Source organism: Spea bombifrons, chromosome 1 (assembly GCF_027358695.1).
Source record: "Spea bombifrons isolate aSpeBom1 chromosome 1, aSpeBom1.2.pri, whole genome shotgun sequence".
Classification (NCBI taxonomy): domain Eukaryota; kingdom Metazoa; phylum Chordata; class Amphibia; order Anura; family Pelobatidae; genus Spea; species Spea bombifrons.
The window spans coordinates 144,284,093-144,306,885 of NC_071087.1; the positions used below are offsets into that span (position 1 = coordinate 144,284,093).

The window sequence follows — 22,793 nt, forward strand, 5'->3', positions numbered from 1 at the left end:
CTGTCCTTTGTCTCCTTTCTGTCCATGTTTTTATTGCGCCATCATGAACACGCGTAGCTTTGCAAGCCTAACTATACAACTATATTATATTATACTAACATTTGAAAGCTTCTGTGTGAGATGCCTGTTTTGAGAGTATGAAATCGGACAAGATGGTGTCCATGTTTGTATTGTACTAATGTGACAATAACACCAATTTACAGTTTTTACAATTTTAGAATTAAGTGCAAATTAATTGAAATCCTCCTGATTTTCCAATAATTTCTTTAAAATGAGTTGTTTTTTCATTCTATTAGTGAGATGGACCAATATCCTATTTCTTTGTGTTTTTTTCTCCTGAAGACTTGTTTGTTTATACTGTTTTCCCCGCCGAGTATTCGTATGTTCATTCATCTTGATTCCACTGCTGAGTATATATAATTAGCCAGCTCAAGTATAGAAGGGACAGAGAGGCAGAGCGTAGGTTTGGACAGTATGTATAGAAAAGGGGAAAAAAATAAATGTGTATTCTCTAAAGGTAGAGTTGGCAGGAGAGTTGTGGTTTCAACTCCCTAACTTCACTTTTCATTATGAAGGTTCCTCCGGCTAGAGGCCTAGGCCCTGTGGAATGCATAATTTTAATGGGAGAGAAAACTTTAGGGAAAGCTCAGTGATTTCAAAAGGCATTATATAGGGCCGTTAAGCTCTTCCTGCAGCAGAAGGTTGCTTGGGTTGGGCCTTCATGATGCATATTAAAAAGGAAGTCGTTGCGCCAAAATTAAGCCCATCCCCTTTTGTATCTCTCCATGTTCCTTTGTGGACTAATCAGGCACTGCCTGTAGTGTGCTTTTTGTATGCTTTTCTTTATCCTACTTCCCACAGGGCTACCTTCATTGACATTAGTTGAACTCTCTAGCATCTTGGCCAAATACCTTAGCTGATGTATTACTTATTAATTCCTTCTAAGATAGATCATAAGCACGTTGCTTGGAATTTTAGTTTCCATGACTGCAAACTTGCTTTTGTGTCACATGACAAGCATTACCTGAAAAAATCCTAATTGGGCAACATTTTATATGATTCAAGTAATAGTTATTGTAAAGATTTGAGTATTTCCCAATTCTAGGAATATATTTTTTCTAATGGTGAATTTAGCTCTAAATGTGTGTAAAATCAGCAGCTTTTGTGGAGCTCGCCCTCTGGAAGACTCCTTTTAAAAAGAGGCCTTTAACTTGACTTTTAACAGATATTTTGAAACGGGAAGCACAATAGGAATACTTTCACACAGGCATGTCAACGGAGATAGGAAAAGGTTGTTACTGTGAGCACAGTTATCTGGACTTTATTGCAAAGGCGCCACATTAGTTAAACAACCAATTCTGATCTGTTTGCATCTATCCAGAAAGCATATTCATTCCTGGGGCCTATCCATCCCATCTCCGATACTCGTTTCCAACTTTTTACAATTATTTTTAAATCTCATATTTACTTATGTACCAGTTAAACAGATTGATCTCTTATTTACAATAAACCACGTCAAATGTGATGTATATCAGATTAAAAATTAATATTGGTAAGTATTTCCCCTTGTCCTGCACCATTTTGTCAATGATACTAACTAATGATGCCAACTAACGGACTTGTATTTCTATTTGTGCTGCGCTATAGTGTTGGGTGCAGTTGAAAGAATCAACAATGCAATTCGCAATGGTGATTCAGTCCAGACCTTGGCAGCCCTTATGCTTCCAGAGGCTCATCTTCCAGTTGTTCATCCATTTGCTGAGGCTTTGTATCAGGCAGAACTCTCCAGCTTGCAAAACCAAAACCCAACGGTAAGATACATCCCACTATCCAGATCCCAGCAATTATGAAGTATGTAACGGGAAATGCTGTTTATTCATGGGCAACAGTGAAAGAAAATCTGATCCTGTTGTCTGTGATCGTAAAGGATGAATGGGACAGCCTTTTAGTTTTTCTGGTTTTGTTACTATGTTGACTGGAATAGTAACTATATTCTAAATCCTAAAAATACCTTTGTTTGCATCAACAGAATTACTTAATGCAGGAGGAACTCTTTATTGCAGTGGAGATGTTGTCTGCAGTCGCTTTGGTTAACCAGGCTCTGGACACAAATGATATAAATGCTTTGCAGACACATCTTGCCAGCCAGTCAATAGGGCTCAGCAACTTGGAAGAGGATAACATGCAACGGTTTGTACTTTTTGCAGTGCATTTTAATGCTAATCTGGTGTATTCAAGAGTGGGATCCCTAGAGAAACTGGCCCTTTCCATCCAAAGGGTTCTTAATGTTTAAATGGAGAGGTCCCATCATATGTATACACTCAATAGCCATAACTAGGCTTGCCCAAATGAGATCATAGCAATCTGTTATTTCATAGATCTATTCTTTGAAGGACATTTAGAATCCAATACCAGACAAAGTAAATAAACAAGCTTGTGGGGTGAAACCCTACAATAAGAACAGCACAGAAGTCATCTGTCTCATAGATTTTGTTGTGTCTACTGACTGGAGACCACATTTTCTGCTAGGTTGTTTAGTGCATGAGACACAGAAATGAGCAGAATGTAGTAATTGATCTGAAGCTCAATCAATATGCCAGTAAGTAATATGAAGTAAGGGCTGAACCTGCAGGCTCTAAGTCATGGTGCTAGCCCCGTCTTTCACTGTTTGAATTATGACCATGGAAATGAATGGTTGATACTATGGTAGTTATAGCTCTTTTCTGTGTATCTCATAATCAGAAAATGTTTTATTTTATGTCTAGGTATGTTGGAACACTGGCATCTATTAAGAAGGAAGCCTCAGCCAAAGGACAAAACTATTTAAACTGGAATGAAATTCAGAGCTGCATTGAACTTGTTAATGGCGAAATCCAGGAAGAAAATGAAAGTACGTTGCTTTGGTTGGCCTCTATCTATGCCAGGGGTTCTCAAACTGCGGCCCTCCAGCTGCTGCAGGACTACATCTCCCATAATGCTCCTTCAGCTAAGGGGCTGGCTGAGGAGTATGGGAGATGTAGTCCTTCAGCAGCTGGAGGGCCGCAGTTTGAGAACCCCTGATCTATGCGATCCCTACATTAATGAATATATACTACCATTCAAAAGTTTGGGGTCACTTAGAAATGCCTTTGTTTTTGAAAGAAAAGCATTTTGTCCATTAAAATATCATGAAATGGATCAGAAATACAGTGTAGACATTGTAAATGCCTGTTGCAGCTGGAAACGACTGGTCTTTTGTGGTATATTTTTATCGGTGTACAGAGGACCTTTATCACTCCCATCATTCCCCTGTTCCAACGGCACATTGTGTTCACTAATCTAAGTTTAAAAGGCTAATGGATCAAAAACCTCTTTGCAATTATGTCGCAGCTAGAAATATCCTTGTTTCCATGAAAACTACTGAGATAGATAGGTAGGTAGATAGATAGATAGATAGATAGATAGATAGATAGATAGATAGATAGATAGATAGATAGATAGATAGATAGATAGATGTGTCTGTTTTTTAAATCTCTTTCTTTGAAAAAGTAAAATAAAATAAAAAATAACATCCAAATCTTATCTGACTACATAGCTGCAAAAACACTGGAATTAGTTTGTGGTATCAGGAATATTTTTATAGTGATACGTTGCAGGGTGCGAGTTGTATAGTTGAATAATATTTCATTTCTTTTAGGGATAATTGCAATTGGCATAATTAATGAGGCCATTGATCAGGGAGATCCTCAAATAACTCTAGAAGCCCTTTTGTCTCCAAGTGCCAAACTTGAAGCTGTTTCTCCAGAAAATGCCTGGCATTATCAAGATGTCCTCCAGCATGACAAGGCTCAGAAATGCAAGGTAAATGTACTATAGTGTTAATGCAGGAAAGTTGATAAATACAGTATTCAAGATGTATGATAAGGCCAAGCTATATTGCAGTAATAAGCGTTATACAAGCGTTAATGTATCTTACAACCTGATCAGAGTTCAGTTCATTTTCAAGGAAAGGGTTTCAGAAAGATGAACTCTTCAAAGCTTTATTGAAATCAATATTTAAGGCAATTATTTAATCTCCGCAATTCATACAACCTTCGCTCCCTCTAGTGCATTACCTCGGGAACAGATTCACTCCATTTAGTTTATAACCTTGACAGTAGGTCAGCTCCCTCAAGATCATACACATTGAGAGTAGGTCCACTGCCTCCATCCCTACCACCGTGTGGCATTGTGTCCTATTTTTGCCTGCCATGGCCTTTCCACTTGTATATTCCCAGTAAATAAGAGATTCGGTGCATATCTATTAAGATTCAAAAATTCAAAATTCATACACAATATATTTTTGTTGCCAAAATTTGCTAACCATATTCAAAATATTTTTAGAAGTTAATTTATTATACTAACCAAATACCTAAATACATGCATTGCCATTTTTGTGACATAATTTAGACAGCTCTTGTAGCTTTTTAGTAACTTGTGTGCAGCCGCATCTTTTAACAAGAATGTGGCAAGAATCTGGATTTGTGACATCCATTGTAGCTGAAGGTCAGCTTTTTTTTTTTTTTGCTGAATGTCCTCATTCCATCTTGCGATGGCAGTCCTATCTAATGCCAGTGGAAATAAGTACAGTGTGTTCCATCGAGTCACCCACCATCATTTTCACTGTAATGGCTTTAAGCTACACTCATCATTAACCTACAGTGCAATCCAGAACTCTCGCTTGACAGCCCCAGTATCTTTTCTGAGAATTATAACATCCTAGAGTTAAATGGAATGAGGTTATAAGCTGACACTGCAATTTCTAGGTTTCCATCCGCAAGTCACTGTCACTATGCAGCAGTAACTGAGCTCAGGAACGATTTCCATTAATATTATTGCTTATATAGCACCGATAATATACACAGTGTATTATTTAGTGTCAGTTTTTTCCAGAGGTAAATCAATATGTAATTTCAATTTGTTTTGCAATGCTTGCATTCATCAACTTCTCCAAATCTTACAACATGCAACTTTGTATATAAGCCAACATTTTTAAACCCCTATTGCTACTTTATATATACTTTTCCCCTTAGTTGTTTCCAGACATATTATCACGCCATCACTTCAGTTGTGTTAGTAAGGACTTTTTAAAACAAGTGGTTGGCATTTTCAGAACCACTAAACACTTTCAATGACCACAACCAGTGAAGTCATCCCTAATGGGCAATTACTGTTACTGTTGGTTTATTTTGGCTATTTTGTTTTAATAGTTACATACGAGTGGGATAGGTGCTGGTTTCACACTAGCCGGCATAAACAAACATAGATGTGTTGGGAGGCTTTTTAAGACTAATAGAAAACCTCCCGAGTGTGACTGACGCATCCAGGCTTCAAGATCAAGAACCCAATGCTAGCTATAAGTGCTTTTCCTTCATACAATAACAAGTGACGCCTTCAGGATAAACTGGAATTTAGTTGTGTTATTCTGCTTTTCTACATGCATGAGATATACTTCTGATTTAGTCAATTTACAATTACATCAATACGCCAACGTTTTCCCCAGCACTGTACTTTGGGTACGTTTACAATCTGAGATTGCTTTCGTTTAATCAAGTGTTTTTTCTTTCTTTTTTTTCTGAACTTAATTTTGTACATTTGTGGTTTTCCCTGATGTGTGTCTAACAACAAGCTCTATGGAAACCAGAACCGATAATTACCGTTTTAGAATTGCCTGGTGTTTATATTAAGTGCGTGAATTGTCAAGATCATTCTACTTTATCAGTGCAATTAAAATATGTGATATTTAGATATCCCCTGCGGTAACGTGTTACGTAATTTTCCCATCTGTTGCTCTCAGATGTTCATTTACATCATGAAGATAACATTTTATTTGCTTTTGATTTCCCTTTATTCCGGCTGCATTTTAAAATGTAACAATTTTTGTTGTCTCTACTGCCACCTACTGTCACTCGCTGGAACATACCCCTGTTCTGGAAGGATATATTATACTGACCAAAAGTACAGAACAGCATAAACTGACACACTGGGCTTTGTGGCTACATTAAATACATGTTATAATGTAGAAATTTATATTGCACAAATACTGGCTTCGTAAGTGATATTTTAAAGGTAAGCAGGCAATGCAATAAAGCGTCGGCCAAAGCAAGCAGTGTGCTCGGTTGTATAGGTAGAGGAATTAGGGACAGAGAGAGATGCGTATGCCACTTTACAGATCACTGGTCAGACTTCATCTAGAGTATTGTTTACAGTTCTAGAGACTCCATCTCCAGAATGATATTGACATAGTACAAGTACGGAGTACTTCAGAGAAAAAAAAGGTTAGAACAAGACATAATCTTAAACTAGAAGGTCAGAGGTTGAGATGCAGTGGCGTCGCTACAGGGGGGCAAGGGGGGGCAATTGCCCCCCCTAGGATATTCCTTGCCCCCCCTGTTGCCCCCCCGCCGAAATTGGAGCCACCCAGGACAGTCCCCTTGACTGCTAACAACGGCATGGTGCCGTCGCTAGCAGTCACAGTCGGGTGCTAACGACGGCACCATGCCGTCGCTAGCACTATCTTACCTTGATGGAGGTCTGTGGACCTCCATCACCACCTGCCCCGGCGATCTGCCCCTCACACTGAAGGGCATCACCGGGGCCACCCGATCCGGCCGGTGACGTCGCGCGTAATGACGCGCTGACGTCACCGCGCAACTTTATTAATAACTGACAATTGTCAGTTAAAGAGGTATGGGGGCATGCTGCTTAGATGCCTGTATCTCAGGCATCTGAGCAGCTACAGACCTCCAACATATACCGTTGGAAAGGTAATTATCTCACCTTTCCAACGATATATAGCTTGTAAAATAATTTTAAAAAATTACGTTAAAAAAAATGTAAAAAAAAGATTTAAACATAAAGTAGTTAAACTTTAAAAAAAATTAAAAAGTTTAAGTATTCTAGCTAAATGATCACTGTGATAGGCAATGTTACCACAGCGATCATATAGCTATAAAAAGTCACATTCCCTTTTTAAAAATGGCCGATACTAATTTTTAATCCCATGATCCCTTTGATCATGGGGTTAAATTTAGCCAACGGTAGAGGGAGGCAATTTTTGAAATCCTGATGAACTGCAAATATTATTAAAATCAGCCATTTAGCCTGTGCGGTACGTAAGTAACCATCTCATCCCTGGAGCGCCTTGCATTTTTACTGCAAAACTTATTTTTGCTGTTAAAGTGATTTTTTTTCTCCCTTTACCATCATTTCTTTGGGATTGTAAGGGGAAAGAATGGTGTGTGTGCTTATGTGAGTGAATGTATGGAAAGTATGGTGTGTGCCTCTGCGAGTGAATGGAGATATGAAAGGCATGTGAATGATCAGTAATTAGGGTTGAAGCCTTGACGTGGCATTACTGCTCATGTAGGAAGTTAAATTATGGCACAAAAAGTACACATTTGCAAGAACTACACACTTTGGCGCATCAAATGAGGGGCTGTATGTGTTTCTAGTACAAACATGGAGTGCGCTAGACACAAATGAACATGTCGCTATGGATAGAAAAAACATATTTTCTAGCCAAAGAGACATATTCCATCTTTATTTGTGCACTCAACTTTTGTCCTAGAAATACGTGTAGCCCCTCATTTGAAGCTCCAAGGGGCGTAGTTTCTTAAAATGGATGAATTGTCTGAATGAGGGAGAGCATGAGTTAATGTGTGGATGAATTGTCTGAATGAGGGAGAGCATGAGTTAATGTGTTTGTGTGTATCATAGATGTATAATTGTGGAAGGGCAAAGATGGCACTAGCAGGATATTTGAGCCTTGGGGACCGAGATGGCACAGGCCGGGTGTATATGGGACAAAGATGGCAAATCGTATGTGTGTTATCTGGGTGCTGGCCAGGTTCTATGTGGACAGCATGGATGCCAGGGCTTGCTTTGGGGTGTGCAACCTGTGATCTATGCCTGTAATTTAGGGGGTTTTAAATATACCTTTAATGCTGTGTTTTTATGTGAATTCCAATTGATCTGTACCTGCAAAGCTGGGTTTCTGTGTTATTCTGTAGATCCATATCTGCTATGCTATGTTTCCATACATTATTTATGTATACCTGCAAATACAGGGTTTGTATGTCTTGTTCAGTTGATTAATACCTGCAATGCTGTTTCCATGTATTTATTTGATCTATACCTGCGATGCTACGTTTCATATATTATTATTGTATACCTGCAAATACAGGATTTATATGTCTGATTCTGTTTATTTGATATATACCTTCAGTGCTGAGATCACAAGTGAATTTAAATTGATCTATACATGCAAAGCTGGGTTTGTGTGTTAATGTGTTGATCTATACCTGCTATCGGCAGCAGGGTCTAATATTTATATATATATATATATATATATATATATATATCGTCAGCAGGGACTAATATTAATATATATCGGCAACTGGGGCTAATATTAATATATATGGGCAGCAGGGTCTAATATTTATGTATATATTTATATATATATCAGCAGGATCTAATATTAGGCCCTGAAATCATTTAGTGCAAAAGTTAAGGTATTGTGTTGTTTAAAGGATTTCAAGGATTAGTCGTACTAAATTGTGGCTTCAGGCTTCCAATGTTGAATGATCAAGTATTGTATTGTCCAATAACAAAAGTATCATTCCATAGCACATTACTTTTGGCTATATATATATATATATATATATATATATATATATATATATAATGTGTGTGTGTGTGTGTGTGTGTGTTTTTTCAGTCGTATCATTTAATGGTGGAAATTATTAATGCCCCCCCAGTTTGACTGTGGTATCTTGTGTGCCCCCCCTATATATTGTTTCTAGAGTCGCCACTGTTGAGATGTAATGTAAAGAAGATGGTAAATAAATGGAACAACCTCCCAGCTCAACTTGTAGATTCTAAAACATACATGGGCTAGGCATAAAGCTGAATCTAGGACAAGACCACCGATATGTGGGCTGCTTGGGTTCTGGGTTTGTGTAAGAGCAAATTCTTCTGCCCTTAAATTGGATCGTAAGAGGGTAGCATGGGGCACCCAAGTTTTGGCATAAACCCGTTATTTGTGTTTGTAACACTCACTGAAATTGCCAGCCTTTCTAATTATATGTATACATCATGCACTTGTGGGCGATTCAGAGCTCAGAGCAGTTTAGTCTCTGCATAGGTCGTATGAAACCCTTCTCCATGAATTTAGAGTCTACCTACAGATGATACGCATCCAATGCATGATCACTAACGGCATATCACGTATAATGAATCCACCAGTTTAGGAATAGAACAGTTTCGGGAAAATAGCATGTATTAAGGTGCATTATCCAAGGCTATATAGTATATAAGACATCAGTTGCTATTTTTCCTTGAACCTACTTTCATTTTTTTTCATGGGAAGAGGGCAAGATATAAAAAATGTTTGCGTAAACATTGTAGAAAGGAAAAAAAAAGAGAAAAGGAGGTGTCTTACATGTACATTAACCCCTTGGCTGCTAAGCCATTTCCCACCTGGGTGCTAAGCTGGTTTTCGGCATTTTGGTGCATCTCACCTTCAAACACTTCTAGAAGGAAAGGTTGTGGAAATCAACTATACAAACTATTTTTTTTCCAGCACACCCAGCAGATTAGAAATATACCATTGTTATGTGTGTATGTCTCGTCAGATTTGAGAAATAAAGCAAAATATGTGAAACAACTGTATTTTTTTACTTTTGAAGCAAACAAATGCGTTAGTAAATTTTATTTTTCTAAACTCTTTCATCAAAACCTGTGTTGCTAAATGTTTGTACAAAGTAACTGGTCTAAAATAAGCAGAAATTTTGATAGACTATCACAAAATCCATCTTCAAATTGAATGTATGGTTGCCACCAATTAAACGGCTCTAGCGGCAGGGCCGGCCCGACAATGGAGCCGAGTGGAGCAACCGCTCCAGGCGGCACTTTTGAAGGAGCAGCACTTCGCCGCCCCAAGCCCTTTTTTATTTATTTTTTAAAGCAAAAGAGAGAGAAAGGGGCGCCGAGTGGTCAGTACCCGCTCGGCCCCCCTCTCTCTCTCGTCTGCGGCGAGTCTACCTGTTCGGTCTTGGTGCCGGCTTGTAATGCTGAGTGCCGGAAGATTTCCGGCGCTCAGCATTACAAGCCGGCACCGAGACCGAACAGGTAGACTTGCCGCAGGACTGCTGAAAGGTAAGTACAAAGGGGAGGGGGGGAAGGGTAGATAATGGGGGGGGGAAGGGACGGAGGGAGAGGAAGGGTAGATAAGGGGGGGGCGGCATTTTGCCTTGGGCTGGCCCTGTCTAGCGGCCTGGGAAGTTAAGATATGGCAGCAAAACTATACATTGTTAAAAAAACTACACCCCCAATTGCATCCAATGAGGTACTGGCTGTATTATTATCATAAAGCTGAAGTGTACAACAAATAAGTGAACTTTGCACTTCAAAAAAACACATCAACATTTACATTTGTCTCTTGCGCACTCCATTTTTAAGGTAGAAATGCGTGTAACCCCTCATAGGATGCCTTAAGGGGTGTATTACATACCCTAATTTAATGTCCCAGGTAGTTATAGCTCTCTAATTGCAGGCATCACCCCTCAACTTTTAAACTTTTTTTTTAAGATTTTCAAAGTTGCCATATCTGCAGTTAAACAGCTCTAACAACCTGGGAAGTTAATTTAGGGTACATAAAGCACATATTTTTGGAAAGTACACCCCTTACTGTATCCAGTGAGGGGGTAGTTGTTTTCTAGCGCACAATTGGAGTGCGCAAATATTAACGGAACATGTCGCTTTGTGTGGGAAATCTTGTTTTTCTAAGCAAAGCGACATGTTCCACTAATATTTGCGCACTCCATTTTTGCACTAGAAATACATCTACCCCCCTCATTGGGTGCTGTAAAGGGTATACTTTCAAAAAATGTGTGCTTTATGTACCCTAAATTAACTTCCCAGATGGCTAGAGCTCTCTAAATGCAGACATGGCTACCTCGAAACCAGTTTTATCTACCTCCTTAATTAACTAACTTAATTCTATATTACAGACACTCAAACTGGTTGAATTAGCACATGGATACCCATGTGAGCAGTAATGCCACGTCAAGGCTTCAACCCTTATTACTGACCATTCACACACCTTTCATATCTCATTCACACACATTTCATATCTCATTCACACACCTTTCATATTTCCATATACACACACACACACACACACACTTTTCATATCTCCTTTCACACCCTTTACTTACCTGGAATCCAACATCAAGCTCCACAGATTTCTCAGCATGTGCAGTGTTTCAAGCAGAATACTGCACATACTGACTGCTACCACCATGATGACTTTAATTCACTAAAGTGTTCATGGTGGTTGGAGTACGCTGGTCAGGTGAAAACCTCAACTAGGGCCTCCTGGGGTTGAAGGGGTATGTAGCTAGTAACGCTGGTCAGGTGAAAACCTCAACCAGGGCCTCTTGGTGTTGTAGGGGTATGTAGCTAGTATCGCTGGTCAGGTGAAAACCTCAACCAGAGCCTCCTGGGATTGCAGGTTCCCAGGCGTATGTAGCTAGTAACACTGGTCCGGATAAAGCCTCAACCAGGGCCTACTGGGATTGCAGGGGTATGCAGCTAGTATTGTTCCATAGTGTGATAAATACGGAAACAATCTGGCATGCATAGTCCTGGTTTAGAGGGGCAGTCTGGACAATAGTATCGGGTATCTTTACGACGTCCTTGGTGACTGCACACTCTGCACCTCCTACTGGGGAACGTTTTTTTCTCTGTAGCTGGTACATGTGCAGCAAAGTGACGGCCATGCAATCTTCCACTGTCCTCACTTGGCGCAGCTACTGGAATATCACCTACTGATAGAAGGCTATTAATAACCGCTTCCTGAAATTTCTGGAAACGTAGCCTTCCTCCTTGGGCAGCCTGATACAGGACAAATGCATTAAGCATTGACAACTGTACCAGGTGGACTGCCAGTTTCTTGTACCATGGATATGCTTTGGGAGAAGGAGAGTATGATTCAAGCATCTGGTCAGTCTTATCTACCCCTCCCATATGCCTATTATAATCCTGGACACATATGGGTTTCATTGTAGATGTGTTCTGCCCCTTGACCAAGACAGGTGATGTGCTCTCATCATGAATGGTTGTGAGTAGATGGACATCCTTCTTGTCTGTAAATTTCACAGCTAGCAGTTCATCAGAACGCAAAGCTGTGGTATCTCCTCTCTTTTGCTTTCTGAACAGGTGAGTTGGAAAGCCTTTGCTATTGGCACGGATTGTGCCGCACGCAACAGTGCCATTGCTATATAAATGTTTAAATATTGGCACAGCAGTGTAAAAGTTATCCACATACACGTGGTGGCCTTTATTAAATAATGGGTGAAGTAAATCCCACATTATCTTTTCAGTGGCAGTAAACGAGGAGGGACAGTCAGGGTGAGCTCGAACCGAATCCTTGCCAGTGTATACCCTAAAACGATAGGTGTATCCACTGGAGCTCTCGCAAAGCTTATACATCTTAATGCCATAGCGAGCTCTCTTTGAAGGAATGTATTGTTTAAAAACAATCCGTCCCTTGTAAAGGAGCCAGGATTCATTGACTGATATGTTCTGGCCTGGAGAGTAGCACTCCTGAAATCTTGCCAATAAATGGTCAAGAACAGGCCTTAGTTTGAACAGTCGGTCATGGTCTGGATTGTCCCGTGGCAGAGCATTTGCATTATCATTGTAATGCAAAAACTTGAGCAGTAACAGATATCTGTCCCTGCTCATTGTAGATGGAAATCTAGGGGTCGCATGATTGGACTGCCTTGACCAATATGAGGATATACTTGGCTTTTTTACAATCCCCATAAGTAGAGTGAGGCCCCAGAATTTCCTCATCTCTTGCAAGTTGGTCTCAGTCCACCGATGTGCCCTCGCATGGCGGCTCAATCTGACCGAAGTGCGCTGAAAAAATTGTTCAGCATACAGATTTGTCTGCTGAACAATCATTTCTAAGAACCCATCATCCATAAACAACTGAAAGTAGTTGATGGGTTCAAAATTTTCAGTGCCCACCAAGAAACCAGCATTGCCAGTAAATGGAGGCAATACTGGCTGAACCATATTGGGATAGGTCCAGATATAGCTTGCAACAGGCCTGTCTGCACCTGGGAATGCCACATCTGACATTCCCAAGACTCCTGCAGCCACTCCTGGGGCCACAGCGGATGTAGTTGCAACTGCAGAAGTTGCAGATGCGACAACATCCCCCATTTCCATAGGATTTTCTGGGGCCACTGCAGATGCTGACACCCCTCTGCCACTGGAACTGGCAGCTCTGAACTGTCTGCGGCCTCGCTGTGGCTCAGCATGTTCATCTGTGTCACTGGAGCTGTCGCTACTATTTGATGACAGCCCAGGGACAACGTCAGAATCATTTCCAGCAGATGCGTCATCAGAGGAGGAATCAGAGGAGGAGTTGATAAGGCACTCGGCTGCTTCCTCAGCACTCATCCGACGTTTAGCCATAATTCTCTTTACAAAATATATATTTATTTTGAAAGAAATTATGCTGCTAGAAAAGATGTCAGTTTTACTGCAAAAAAATGAGCTTTCTGTAGTAAAACTGCAATGATTTACAAAGTTGGGAGAGCTGTTCAGTGAAGCTGTTTACTCACCTAACACCCAGACAGCAAATGGCTGATTTGAAATGTATTGTCCGTTTTCAAAAGAAATCATCCCTCTGCCATTGGTTGATTTTAACCACATGACCCAAGTGTTCATGGGATTGCAAATATATCAGCAGCAGCCATATTGGAAAAGGGCAAGTGACAATTCATAGCTAGGTGATCACTGTGGTAATGCTGGCTACCACAGTGATCCTTTTGCTAGAATAATAAAATTGGTATTTATTTTGTTAAGTGCAACTATTTACTTTCAGAAAATGTATTTTGGGGGTCTCAACACTTTTGATCTTTAGTTATGTGCCTTTAGAGACCCCCATTACATTTTTTATACTTTTTTTCAATATAATATTTAATATTTAAAACTTTTTTTATTTAATTTGTAACTGGATCGGGTGGCCCCGGTGATGCCCTTCAGTGTGAGGGGCAGATTGCCGGGGTAGGTGGTAATGGAGGTCCACAGACCTCCATCAAGGTAGGGTAGTGCTAGCAACGGCATGGTGCCGTCGTTAGCACGTGACTGGGATTGCAAAGGGTTAACAGTATTTTTCAATATTGAAAATACTGAAATATAACTGTTATAAGAGGTAGAATGAATGCAATTTCTGTCACCATAACGATATAACCCATAAATAATGTGTGCTTAAATTAATAGTTATGCATAATATTATCAGATTTGATCAAATCATCTTCAATTTTAACCCCTTTAGTACAGGATGACCAAAGTCAAGAATGCAAGATTGGTAATAACTACTTAATATCAGTTTTATTTTTATTCTTAGTGACAAAACAATATTCATGTTTCTAAACAATATACATGTGGCTAGAATAGACAGTGTATGATATAAATCAACATGTTCTGGGGGCAAGTCCCTCTGACACTCAAAAATTTACAAAATTAGACAGCCTGCTCATCCTATTTACATGTCTAATACCGGATGTCAGACATACATCTTTGTATTATTTGACATTTTTTATCTTCAGTTTTACCTAAACATTTTGACTATGAAAGTACTATGATTACTCTTTACTTTTATTTCTTTCCCTTTTTTGGATCAAACTATTTGCATATTATAAGTCCTCTGTAAGTATGCAGTATAATTTGTATTTATTGGTTACCTTAATTTTTTTTTTTTTTGCTATAGTTCCGCTAATACATTTTGAAAGGGAATCTTAGTTGAGAGGTGTGCTTTCACCGTAATGAAATGTGTAATAAATAACTAATAATTTTAGCAAAAAATATAGTAATAAAGAATATGTTTCCATTATGGATAAACATAGTTTAAGTAGTATAGTATAACATATTTTATTATGTAAAAAAAACTTTGTTGATAAAATATTTTCTAAAACTTTTTTCATTGAAGTGGTTGTGCTTTGGCTCATCCCCATATGTATTTTTATTGCAACTGCAACTGTTAGAATTGTGGTTTGTACCACTTTTATAAAAATAAAAAAAAATGATTTTGTTCCATTAAAACAATGAACCTTTCATTCTAATAATTTCAGCCAATTTTACAAACAATACACAGTTATCCAGCAGGTGGCGCTATACGACCAAAGAGTAGAACTCGTGGTCAGATTTACTTTCACAGCTAGGAAGGCAACAGCTTGGTGTGAGTTTCATGAGACTGTTTGATCATTGTGACATAGTTATTGGAGGGGTTTGTTATCTTGGACATTAGAAAGTAGAGAAACGGGTCAAGGCAGCTGTTTAAACTGCTCAGGCATAGCGCCATTAAGTAGCAACCATACATGTCATCTTTCTTGTTATAATGATACCTGATTTGATGAATGAGAAGAATGATGTTACTTGGTGTGAAACAAAGTGCAAAAATAACCAGGAGTAGAATTGTTATTTTCACGTACAGTATTCGCTTGTGGTCATGAACAGCCAGGGTTCTCATGATTGAGAAGTAGCAGAATGTCACAATACAGAGTGGTATCAGAAATCCAAAGACCACCAGAGAGATAAAGTAATAGAACTGGAATGCATCTGCTGAGGTGTCGTATACATCGTGGCAAGTGACAATATCCAAATCCAAGTGATAGGTTTGTTTGGTAGTGAAAAACGGGATCATGTACACAAGAACAATGGTCCACACAAGCAGGCACAGAAAAATGGTGCAGGTGCGTTTTGGTAAACTCCGATATATGAAAGGGTGAACGATGGCAATGTAGCGGCTAATGCTTATGCTTGTCAGGAGGAGTATCGAGCAGTACATATTGCCATAGAAGAACATCGTGGTGAGACGGCACATCGCCTCTCCAAATATCCAGTTATTGCCATTGAGGTGATATGCTATCTTGAAAGGTAGCATGATGCAGAAGAGTAAATCCGAAATGGCCAGGTTTGTGTAGAATATTGCCGTGCACACTGATCTGACGCGATGAAAGAGCATCCACAGAATGATGGCATTGGACGGGACACCAATAAGCACAACAGCAATGTAGACAGCTGGGATCAGCCTGGTGCTAATGGAGCTTCTCAAGAACTCTTTAGTAGAATTGTTTACCCTCACTGGTTCTTTGTTGGTAATCTGGGAGCATTTCTGTGCATTGTTTGTACTGGGCTCAGTAACGCCATTGATTTGAAGACTTGGAATGGGCTCAAGATCTCCATTGATTATATGACTTGGTAGTGGTTCAAAGTCTCCTAACCATGCACGGAAAGTTCGGGTTTTGTTTATGGTTTCGGCCGGATCTGTACCCAAATTACCATCACTACCTAGAAAAGAAAACATTGAAGCCTCTTATAAATGACATTTATAATAATTTTAAAAATGAATACTCTTTATAGTAATTTGCATACATTGTTAGTAGAATTCCATAACAACATTGTCTGTTCAGGAAACTTTTATTCTTTGGAAATCCTGCATCCTTTGAACTGAAGGATATAACATCACAATACAAAATATTTGCATTTATTATGTTCATTAAAAGTGATGGCATTTTTATTAAAAAAGAGTTACATGATATAATAGTAACAAACATAATGTATAATTGTATAGCCTTAAATAATTTCTTTCCAGAGATTAGCATTAATGTTATAAGTAACTCCTGAACTAAAATCGTTTTACTGTAATCTGGGAACTAGGTTTGTAAAATCTTGCCAGAAGCAGTTATTAAACATCATATATGCACTTTCCATCATTGCAAGTGCATTTAAAAGTACCTCATGTTATTAACAAGAAACATTGATTTTTAATACAATTTTTGATCCGTTTTTATTGCATGCTGGGCTTGGCACGCATATGTATGTGAGAGTTAAGTGATTATACTGATCTTGTATCTTTTTTTTATTATTTGGCAATGTTTATTACTGCAATGTTCCAGTATTTATATAACAAAGTTATACTTTAACTTTACATTTTACGCTTTACACTTTTCCACATTGTTTGCATGCTTTTGGTAGGTCATAGCTTTAAAGCAAATCTAAAACTAGAGTCAGGTTCTTAGATATAATGTAAAGATGTTTTACTTTACTGAGTGAATACGTGGTAGATAAGTGGAATACCCCCTAAAGAAGGCAATTTAAACATTAATGGAATCAGCATAAAGCAATTATGAACCTAAGATGAGACCAAGGAATGATTAACGACTGGGTATTTACATCTGAAAGAATGGGCAGAGGGGCTGAAGATCTACCAAAGTAAAGAACCACCAGGGTTCCTGCTGGGGGCTAGATGCGGAAGAAGTAATTTTGGATATGAGAATACATGTCTCCTCCACTGCATTTAGCATTAAAAAGTATTAAAGCTGTGTAAAGCTGATATATCGTATAAAAATAACTGGGGAAAAGCTCGGTGTGATCAGATACAACATTTTCAGCATCAATAATAACAGAAGAAGGAAAAAAAATACAATTCTTTCTATATTACAACTTCTAGATTTTCCACTACGCGTTGTTTGCATACTTTTTGTAGGACGTAGTATCACAGCAAATCAAGCTTCCCCTGAATTCTCCGATAATGTTCCACGATGAACCAAACCCACTTTTTCGTACGTGCGAGAGCCTCATAAGACTTACCTTTCGAAACCTCCACAAAGAGAAACAGCAGGACCGGCAAGACTTTCATTATTAGGCTTTCTTAGCAGTTCATGTAACGATTTCTGTTTTCTATGATCATGGCATCAATCTTTCTGCTCCCTTGTGACTTGGTGCCATTTGTCTTCTCGCAAGGCAGCAGTCCTCTCAGCTGAAGGGCTGTGTTCTGTAAAATATTTCCTGTGGGAGATGAAGGAATGACGCAGAAGTATACACATGACTGTACAAGCCAGCCGGAAGATCTCAGGTTGTTCAGAAGTTTCTTAACCCTTAGTAGGCGACTTTTAATACGAGTCTTTGTACAGGTTTCATAGAATACAATAATTGAATGTGTGGTTTCAGAATTGCAAACCAGTACTCTGCTCACATGATTAGGAGTTTTAAACGTATATAAAATAAGCCCAAACAGGAACATCTTAAAATGGATCATCTCGAATCTTCCATCTTACAGATCTGTATGCTAAACATATCCAATGTTTTTTTTTTTTAGGAATACAATGTGTGTGTACTTTAAACTCATCTTGTGTAGATGCAGTCATCTTAACTTCCTCTTCTCTACTAATACTTCTCCTATTCATCTGCATCAATATTTCTTGCCATTATTTTTCCCCTGTTGTTAATTTCTCTTGTTGGTTTTTCATGCTAGGCGAGGAGAAAAAATGGAAACTCTTAAGAGTAGGACCCTCGTCTCCCTTTGTGGCAATATATCTTAATCTGCGTTAACTTTATCATCATTTTTGTATATTGTAAATTTTAATAACTTTCTCCATATTTTAATAGCGTTATGGAATATATCTGCCCTCTATAACTAAATTTAATTAGAAGTGAGGAGATAGGATATTACATAATGCTTGCACTCCCACATTAAGAGTGACATCATACATTTTTATACAAAGTAACACACAATACATCATTTTAATAATTATTTTATGCTAAACTGTGTGAAGGAGACATGCATTCTCAATTTACGAAAGTATTCCCCTTCTACATACCTGGAAACTTGTGGGCTCTGGCTACCCAGAACCTACCCTTGCAGGACAAGGCCAGGACTGCCCGCTGACGTTGGAGGACGGTCTCTGCCCACATCGTGGGAAACAACCCCTTTTTAAGGGGAAATGGGTGGAAAGTGAGATGTGTATTGACCCAGAGGATTTGGGTGTTGACCTGGACAACCAATGGGAAGTGGTGGGAAACCCAGAGGGTTCTCAGGTATGCCCAACTATACTTCAGCAGGAACCCTGGTGGTACTTTGGTTTGACAGTATCATAAGAACCATTCATCCCATCTAGTATGTCCTTTTTTGCTGCAGCAAAGACTCAAACCTGAGTCAGTGCTTGGTCTCATCTTAGATTTACAATACTTATATGTCTAACGCACCCTCTCTGTAAAGTAAAATCTCCTTACATTACATGGAAGTCTCTGGCCTTAGTTTTAGATTATGACCTCTTGCGTTTCAGTTCCGTAGAAATAAACTTCTCCCTGTACTAGATGTAAATTTTCCATTAAGTTGTAAGCAGACGTCAGCGTGGAACCCACAAAGTATGTTCAGTTGTGTAATAATGTTTGCTGTAATGATTAGGAAGGGTATAATAGCACTGAACAATGCTAATTAAGCAATCCTAATTTTACTAGCAAATCCAAGAGCAGTTAGATGCCAGCGCAGTACACAGGAAACGTGTGTCATAGTTTGTGGTCTATCCAGGACAAAACGTGAGCCAAGTTCTAGATTGTGGACCTTATCTGTTGGCCCTACTGATGAGTCACTACAGGTTTTTCTTGTTCAGTCTCATGTTCTCTTCCCTTTAATCCTTTATCCACAGCCACAGAGAGTTATTAAGGCATTTCTGTTCACAAACTGATAACTGTGGTTTCTATTGATGTTTTTTTTTAATTTGTTTGTCTTTATTTTGTAATACAAATAACAAATTAAAGCCTCATGTTTAGAGAGGGAAGCAAAACCAGCCTTTAATGATTTAAACAAAGCATTAATTGCACCATGTTCAGCATTTTAATTGTTCCCCTTATCTAATCGTAAAAAAACTATAACTTTAAAAAAAATCCACGTCTATATCGACAAGTGTTTTTGGAATATATTCTGTATGAGAGGAAAAAACACTTGATTAAAAATGATTTCCGGGAAGCGGTTGGCTATTCAAAATTACTAGGAATGATGCTTTTAATGTTTCAAAATCCAGTACACCGGGTAGAAGAGCACATTTAGACTTAAAATGCTAATTAACCTGTTAAGATTGAATTTTTTTTTTTAAGGATTCCACATCGATCATGGAATTACACCATTTTGTGTGGTTATCAGAACTTTAGTTCAGTAATCTATCCTATTGGCATACATGGGACCTTTTCAGGACAGGCTACACAAAGCTGTCCCTCTTCTGGGGTGTGGCTTTGTGTGTATGGGTGTGACTAACCCCAGCCTTTTGTGGGAGGAAAGTAGGTGGGGATTGTGTGTGGCCACACCCTTCCCCTGCCCACAGTACAAAAAAAACGTACCCAAAGACTGGGGGAAGCTGGACTTTGCCCAGAGACTCCGGGTCAAAACTGAAGAGCTCAGAGACCTGCTACTGGCCCAACAGCTTGCAGGAATGTGTTATGTGCCATTGATGAGTGTGATGCCGCCCAGGTCCTTTGTAGCTGGAATGTAACTAGAAGAAGTGTAAACAAGAATTATATTACAGACATATTTCAAGGGGAAGAGGAGGTGACGCGCTTTACAGGAGTGATAAAATTAGCACATAACACAATGGTAACTGTGTAAACACTTAATTATACTCAAGACACAGGGCACAGACTGCTGGAGCCAGACTTAAGTAAAGTAGTTAAATTGTCTTTGAACAAGGTGAAATTGCACCAACAAAGTTGGTCATAGAGGGAGCGGGAGGCTGTTCCTTTTATCTAACACCATTTAACTAACGTACAAAATATTTGCTGGTGATTAATCTGTTGTAGGTATCCTATAATTCTATGTCCCACAGATTAACCAATAATTTGTCGTTTCCTTATTAACAATACTCAGGTAGTGGCAGGCATCAACGCAAGGAGCTGTTTGGGTTAACATGTTTGCAGTGTTTTAGCTGTAGGCAGGAAATACATTTCCCATCCACTAAACAGTAAGAACTGCATTATTATTATTATGTCTGTAGACAGATGTTAATGTCTGGAATGGATCCCAGATTCTTGTGCATGCCACAACCTGGCTGCTGATGTAAACCAGAGAGGTAAAACGATTAAATTGGGTGTCAATAATTGTGTAGTTACAAGCAAGGGTTGCGTGCTCAAAAATGCGTCTGTTAATCGCACAAAATAAGCAAAGATCATTTCTAATATATAGATTTCTAACAAATAAAATAACAAACCTTTGCAGATCTGTTATTTGATTGTTTCCTTTGAAGGTTTAATCGTGTAAAAACACATCACATACAACACAAAAGCTTTTTTTAAGAAGCCCCTTTAGTTTACATGGCAAAGTAATGCAAAGACATTAGGAAATCATCACACCTCTCTTATATACCCAGAGGCATTGCATTGGGTTGACTACGGAAGCAGAAGCCCCCAAGTCTAGTACTGGGGAGTCAATAGAGATGTATATAAATCTTCCTTTGAAGTATTCAAGCCTTAGACATCTTTGGAATTACAATAAGAAGTGGAGAAAAAAGGAAGCGACTCCTCTTATTGCCGCTCATGTTTCCTGACATTCTGTTTGAGAAGATAGCAGGGGGTATGCACAGAATAGCATGTTTATATGCCTATTCAAAATCTAGTAGAATAGGTAAAATAACAGCAGTCACAGCAATTAGGGCTTGAGGCCATCCCTGACTATGCATATTAAATACTAGAATTGTCTGGGGATTAAGGTGAATTTGGGTATTTAAGCCAGGCTGTCTCTTCTGTGCTGTAGTCCTATTTAGTGGATGGACGCCTGCTAATTTATAGTGTAAAATTATATATTTTGGTGAGAATCGTATTGGAGATTACGTTTTCCATACAGAGAATTTATACGTAGGTGGAGGAGCTTTATAAACAATGGCATATTCTGACCCAAGCCAACTGATTTATGCATTTGGCATAGGCATCAACCCTATTGCACATTTGGCCTACTTTGTGCACTACAGCTTTAAAAGGGCCTAGTTATAATGTGGAGGTCTGTGCAGGTCTCTAGTGTAACGCTTAAAGCACTACTCAATTCTGAGTCATAATCTAAGCATTTTAAGAAGACTAGCAGAAGAAAAATACTCGTTTCATATGGTTGGTCTATTGGGCTGGATGGTGGTGCTGCCCCGGGTCAGCACTGGGACGGCAACCCCAATAAATATGTTGTTGTAAGATGTGGAGATGCAGCCGTTACAGAAAAAGATGTGTAAAACAGAGGACATCATTTTAAGGACATTATGCTTCAAAAGATTTGGGTCACTTAGAAACTTCTTTGATAAATTGTCCATTAAAATAATATCCAATTGATCAGAAATATGTTGTAGCTGGAAACGGCTATTTTAATGAAATATCTTCGCAGACGTACAGAGGCCCTTTATCACTCCCGTCACTCCTGTGTTCCAATGGAACGTTGTATTAGATAATCCAAGTATAAGTTTAAAAGGCAAATTGATCAATAGAAACCACTTTTGCAATCATGTTACTTTCCATGAAAACAGTTAAGTGACCCCAAACTTTTGAACAGTAATGTGTGTGTGTGTGTGTGTGTGTGTGTGTGTGTGTGTATAATATATATATATATATATACACATACACTCAGTAGGCACGTTTTCAGTGATATTTTCTTTTTTCAGGATTCTAAAGATGAATCTGCTGCTCTTTGGTTGGATGAAATACAAAGAGGGATCCACAGTTCAAACCAAGACACTGAAGATGCTCATAAGTGTATGGAACATTATTATTACTATTATTAATATTATTACTACAATTATTATTACTACTAATCTTTACTGTACTGTAATTGTACTGATTTTGCGTTAAGAGTCATTGAGTGGCTTTTTCTGTTACAAAACAGAAACCTGCATGAGCCCAGTAACACACCCTGAAAGTAATTTAAATGTATTGAATATAAGGTGTGT

The 22,793-nt window shown here is 38.8% G+C and overlaps 2 protein-coding genes across 3 annotated transcripts in view; one reads left to right on the forward strand and one right to left on the reverse strand.

Moving 5' to 3' along the window:
• Positions 1-22,793, forward strand: part of IQGAP2 (IQ motif containing GTPase activating protein 2) — a 112,478-nt gene that overhangs the window by 60,987 nt on the left and 28,698 nt on the right. For both annotated transcript variants that reach the window (XM_053447958.1, XM_053447959.1), the window contains 5 exons: positions 1,648-1,811; positions 2,030-2,190; positions 2,766-2,890; positions 3,677-3,840; positions 22,509-22,599. In XM_053447958.1, coding sequence (XP_053303933.1) covers positions 1,648-1,811; positions 2,030-2,190; positions 2,766-2,890; positions 3,677-3,840; positions 22,509-22,599 — 705 coding nt within the window. The remainder of the gene's footprint in view (positions 1-1,647; positions 1,812-2,029; positions 2,191-2,765; positions 2,891-3,676; positions 3,841-22,508; positions 22,600-22,793) is intronic.
• Positions 14,412-16,240, reverse strand: F2RL2 (coagulation factor II thrombin receptor like 2; the record flags this gene model as incomplete). Its single annotated transcript, XM_053467717.1, has 1 exon — positions 14,412-16,240. A coding segment is annotated over one exon (984 nt), but the record flags the coding sequence as incomplete, so codon positions are not given.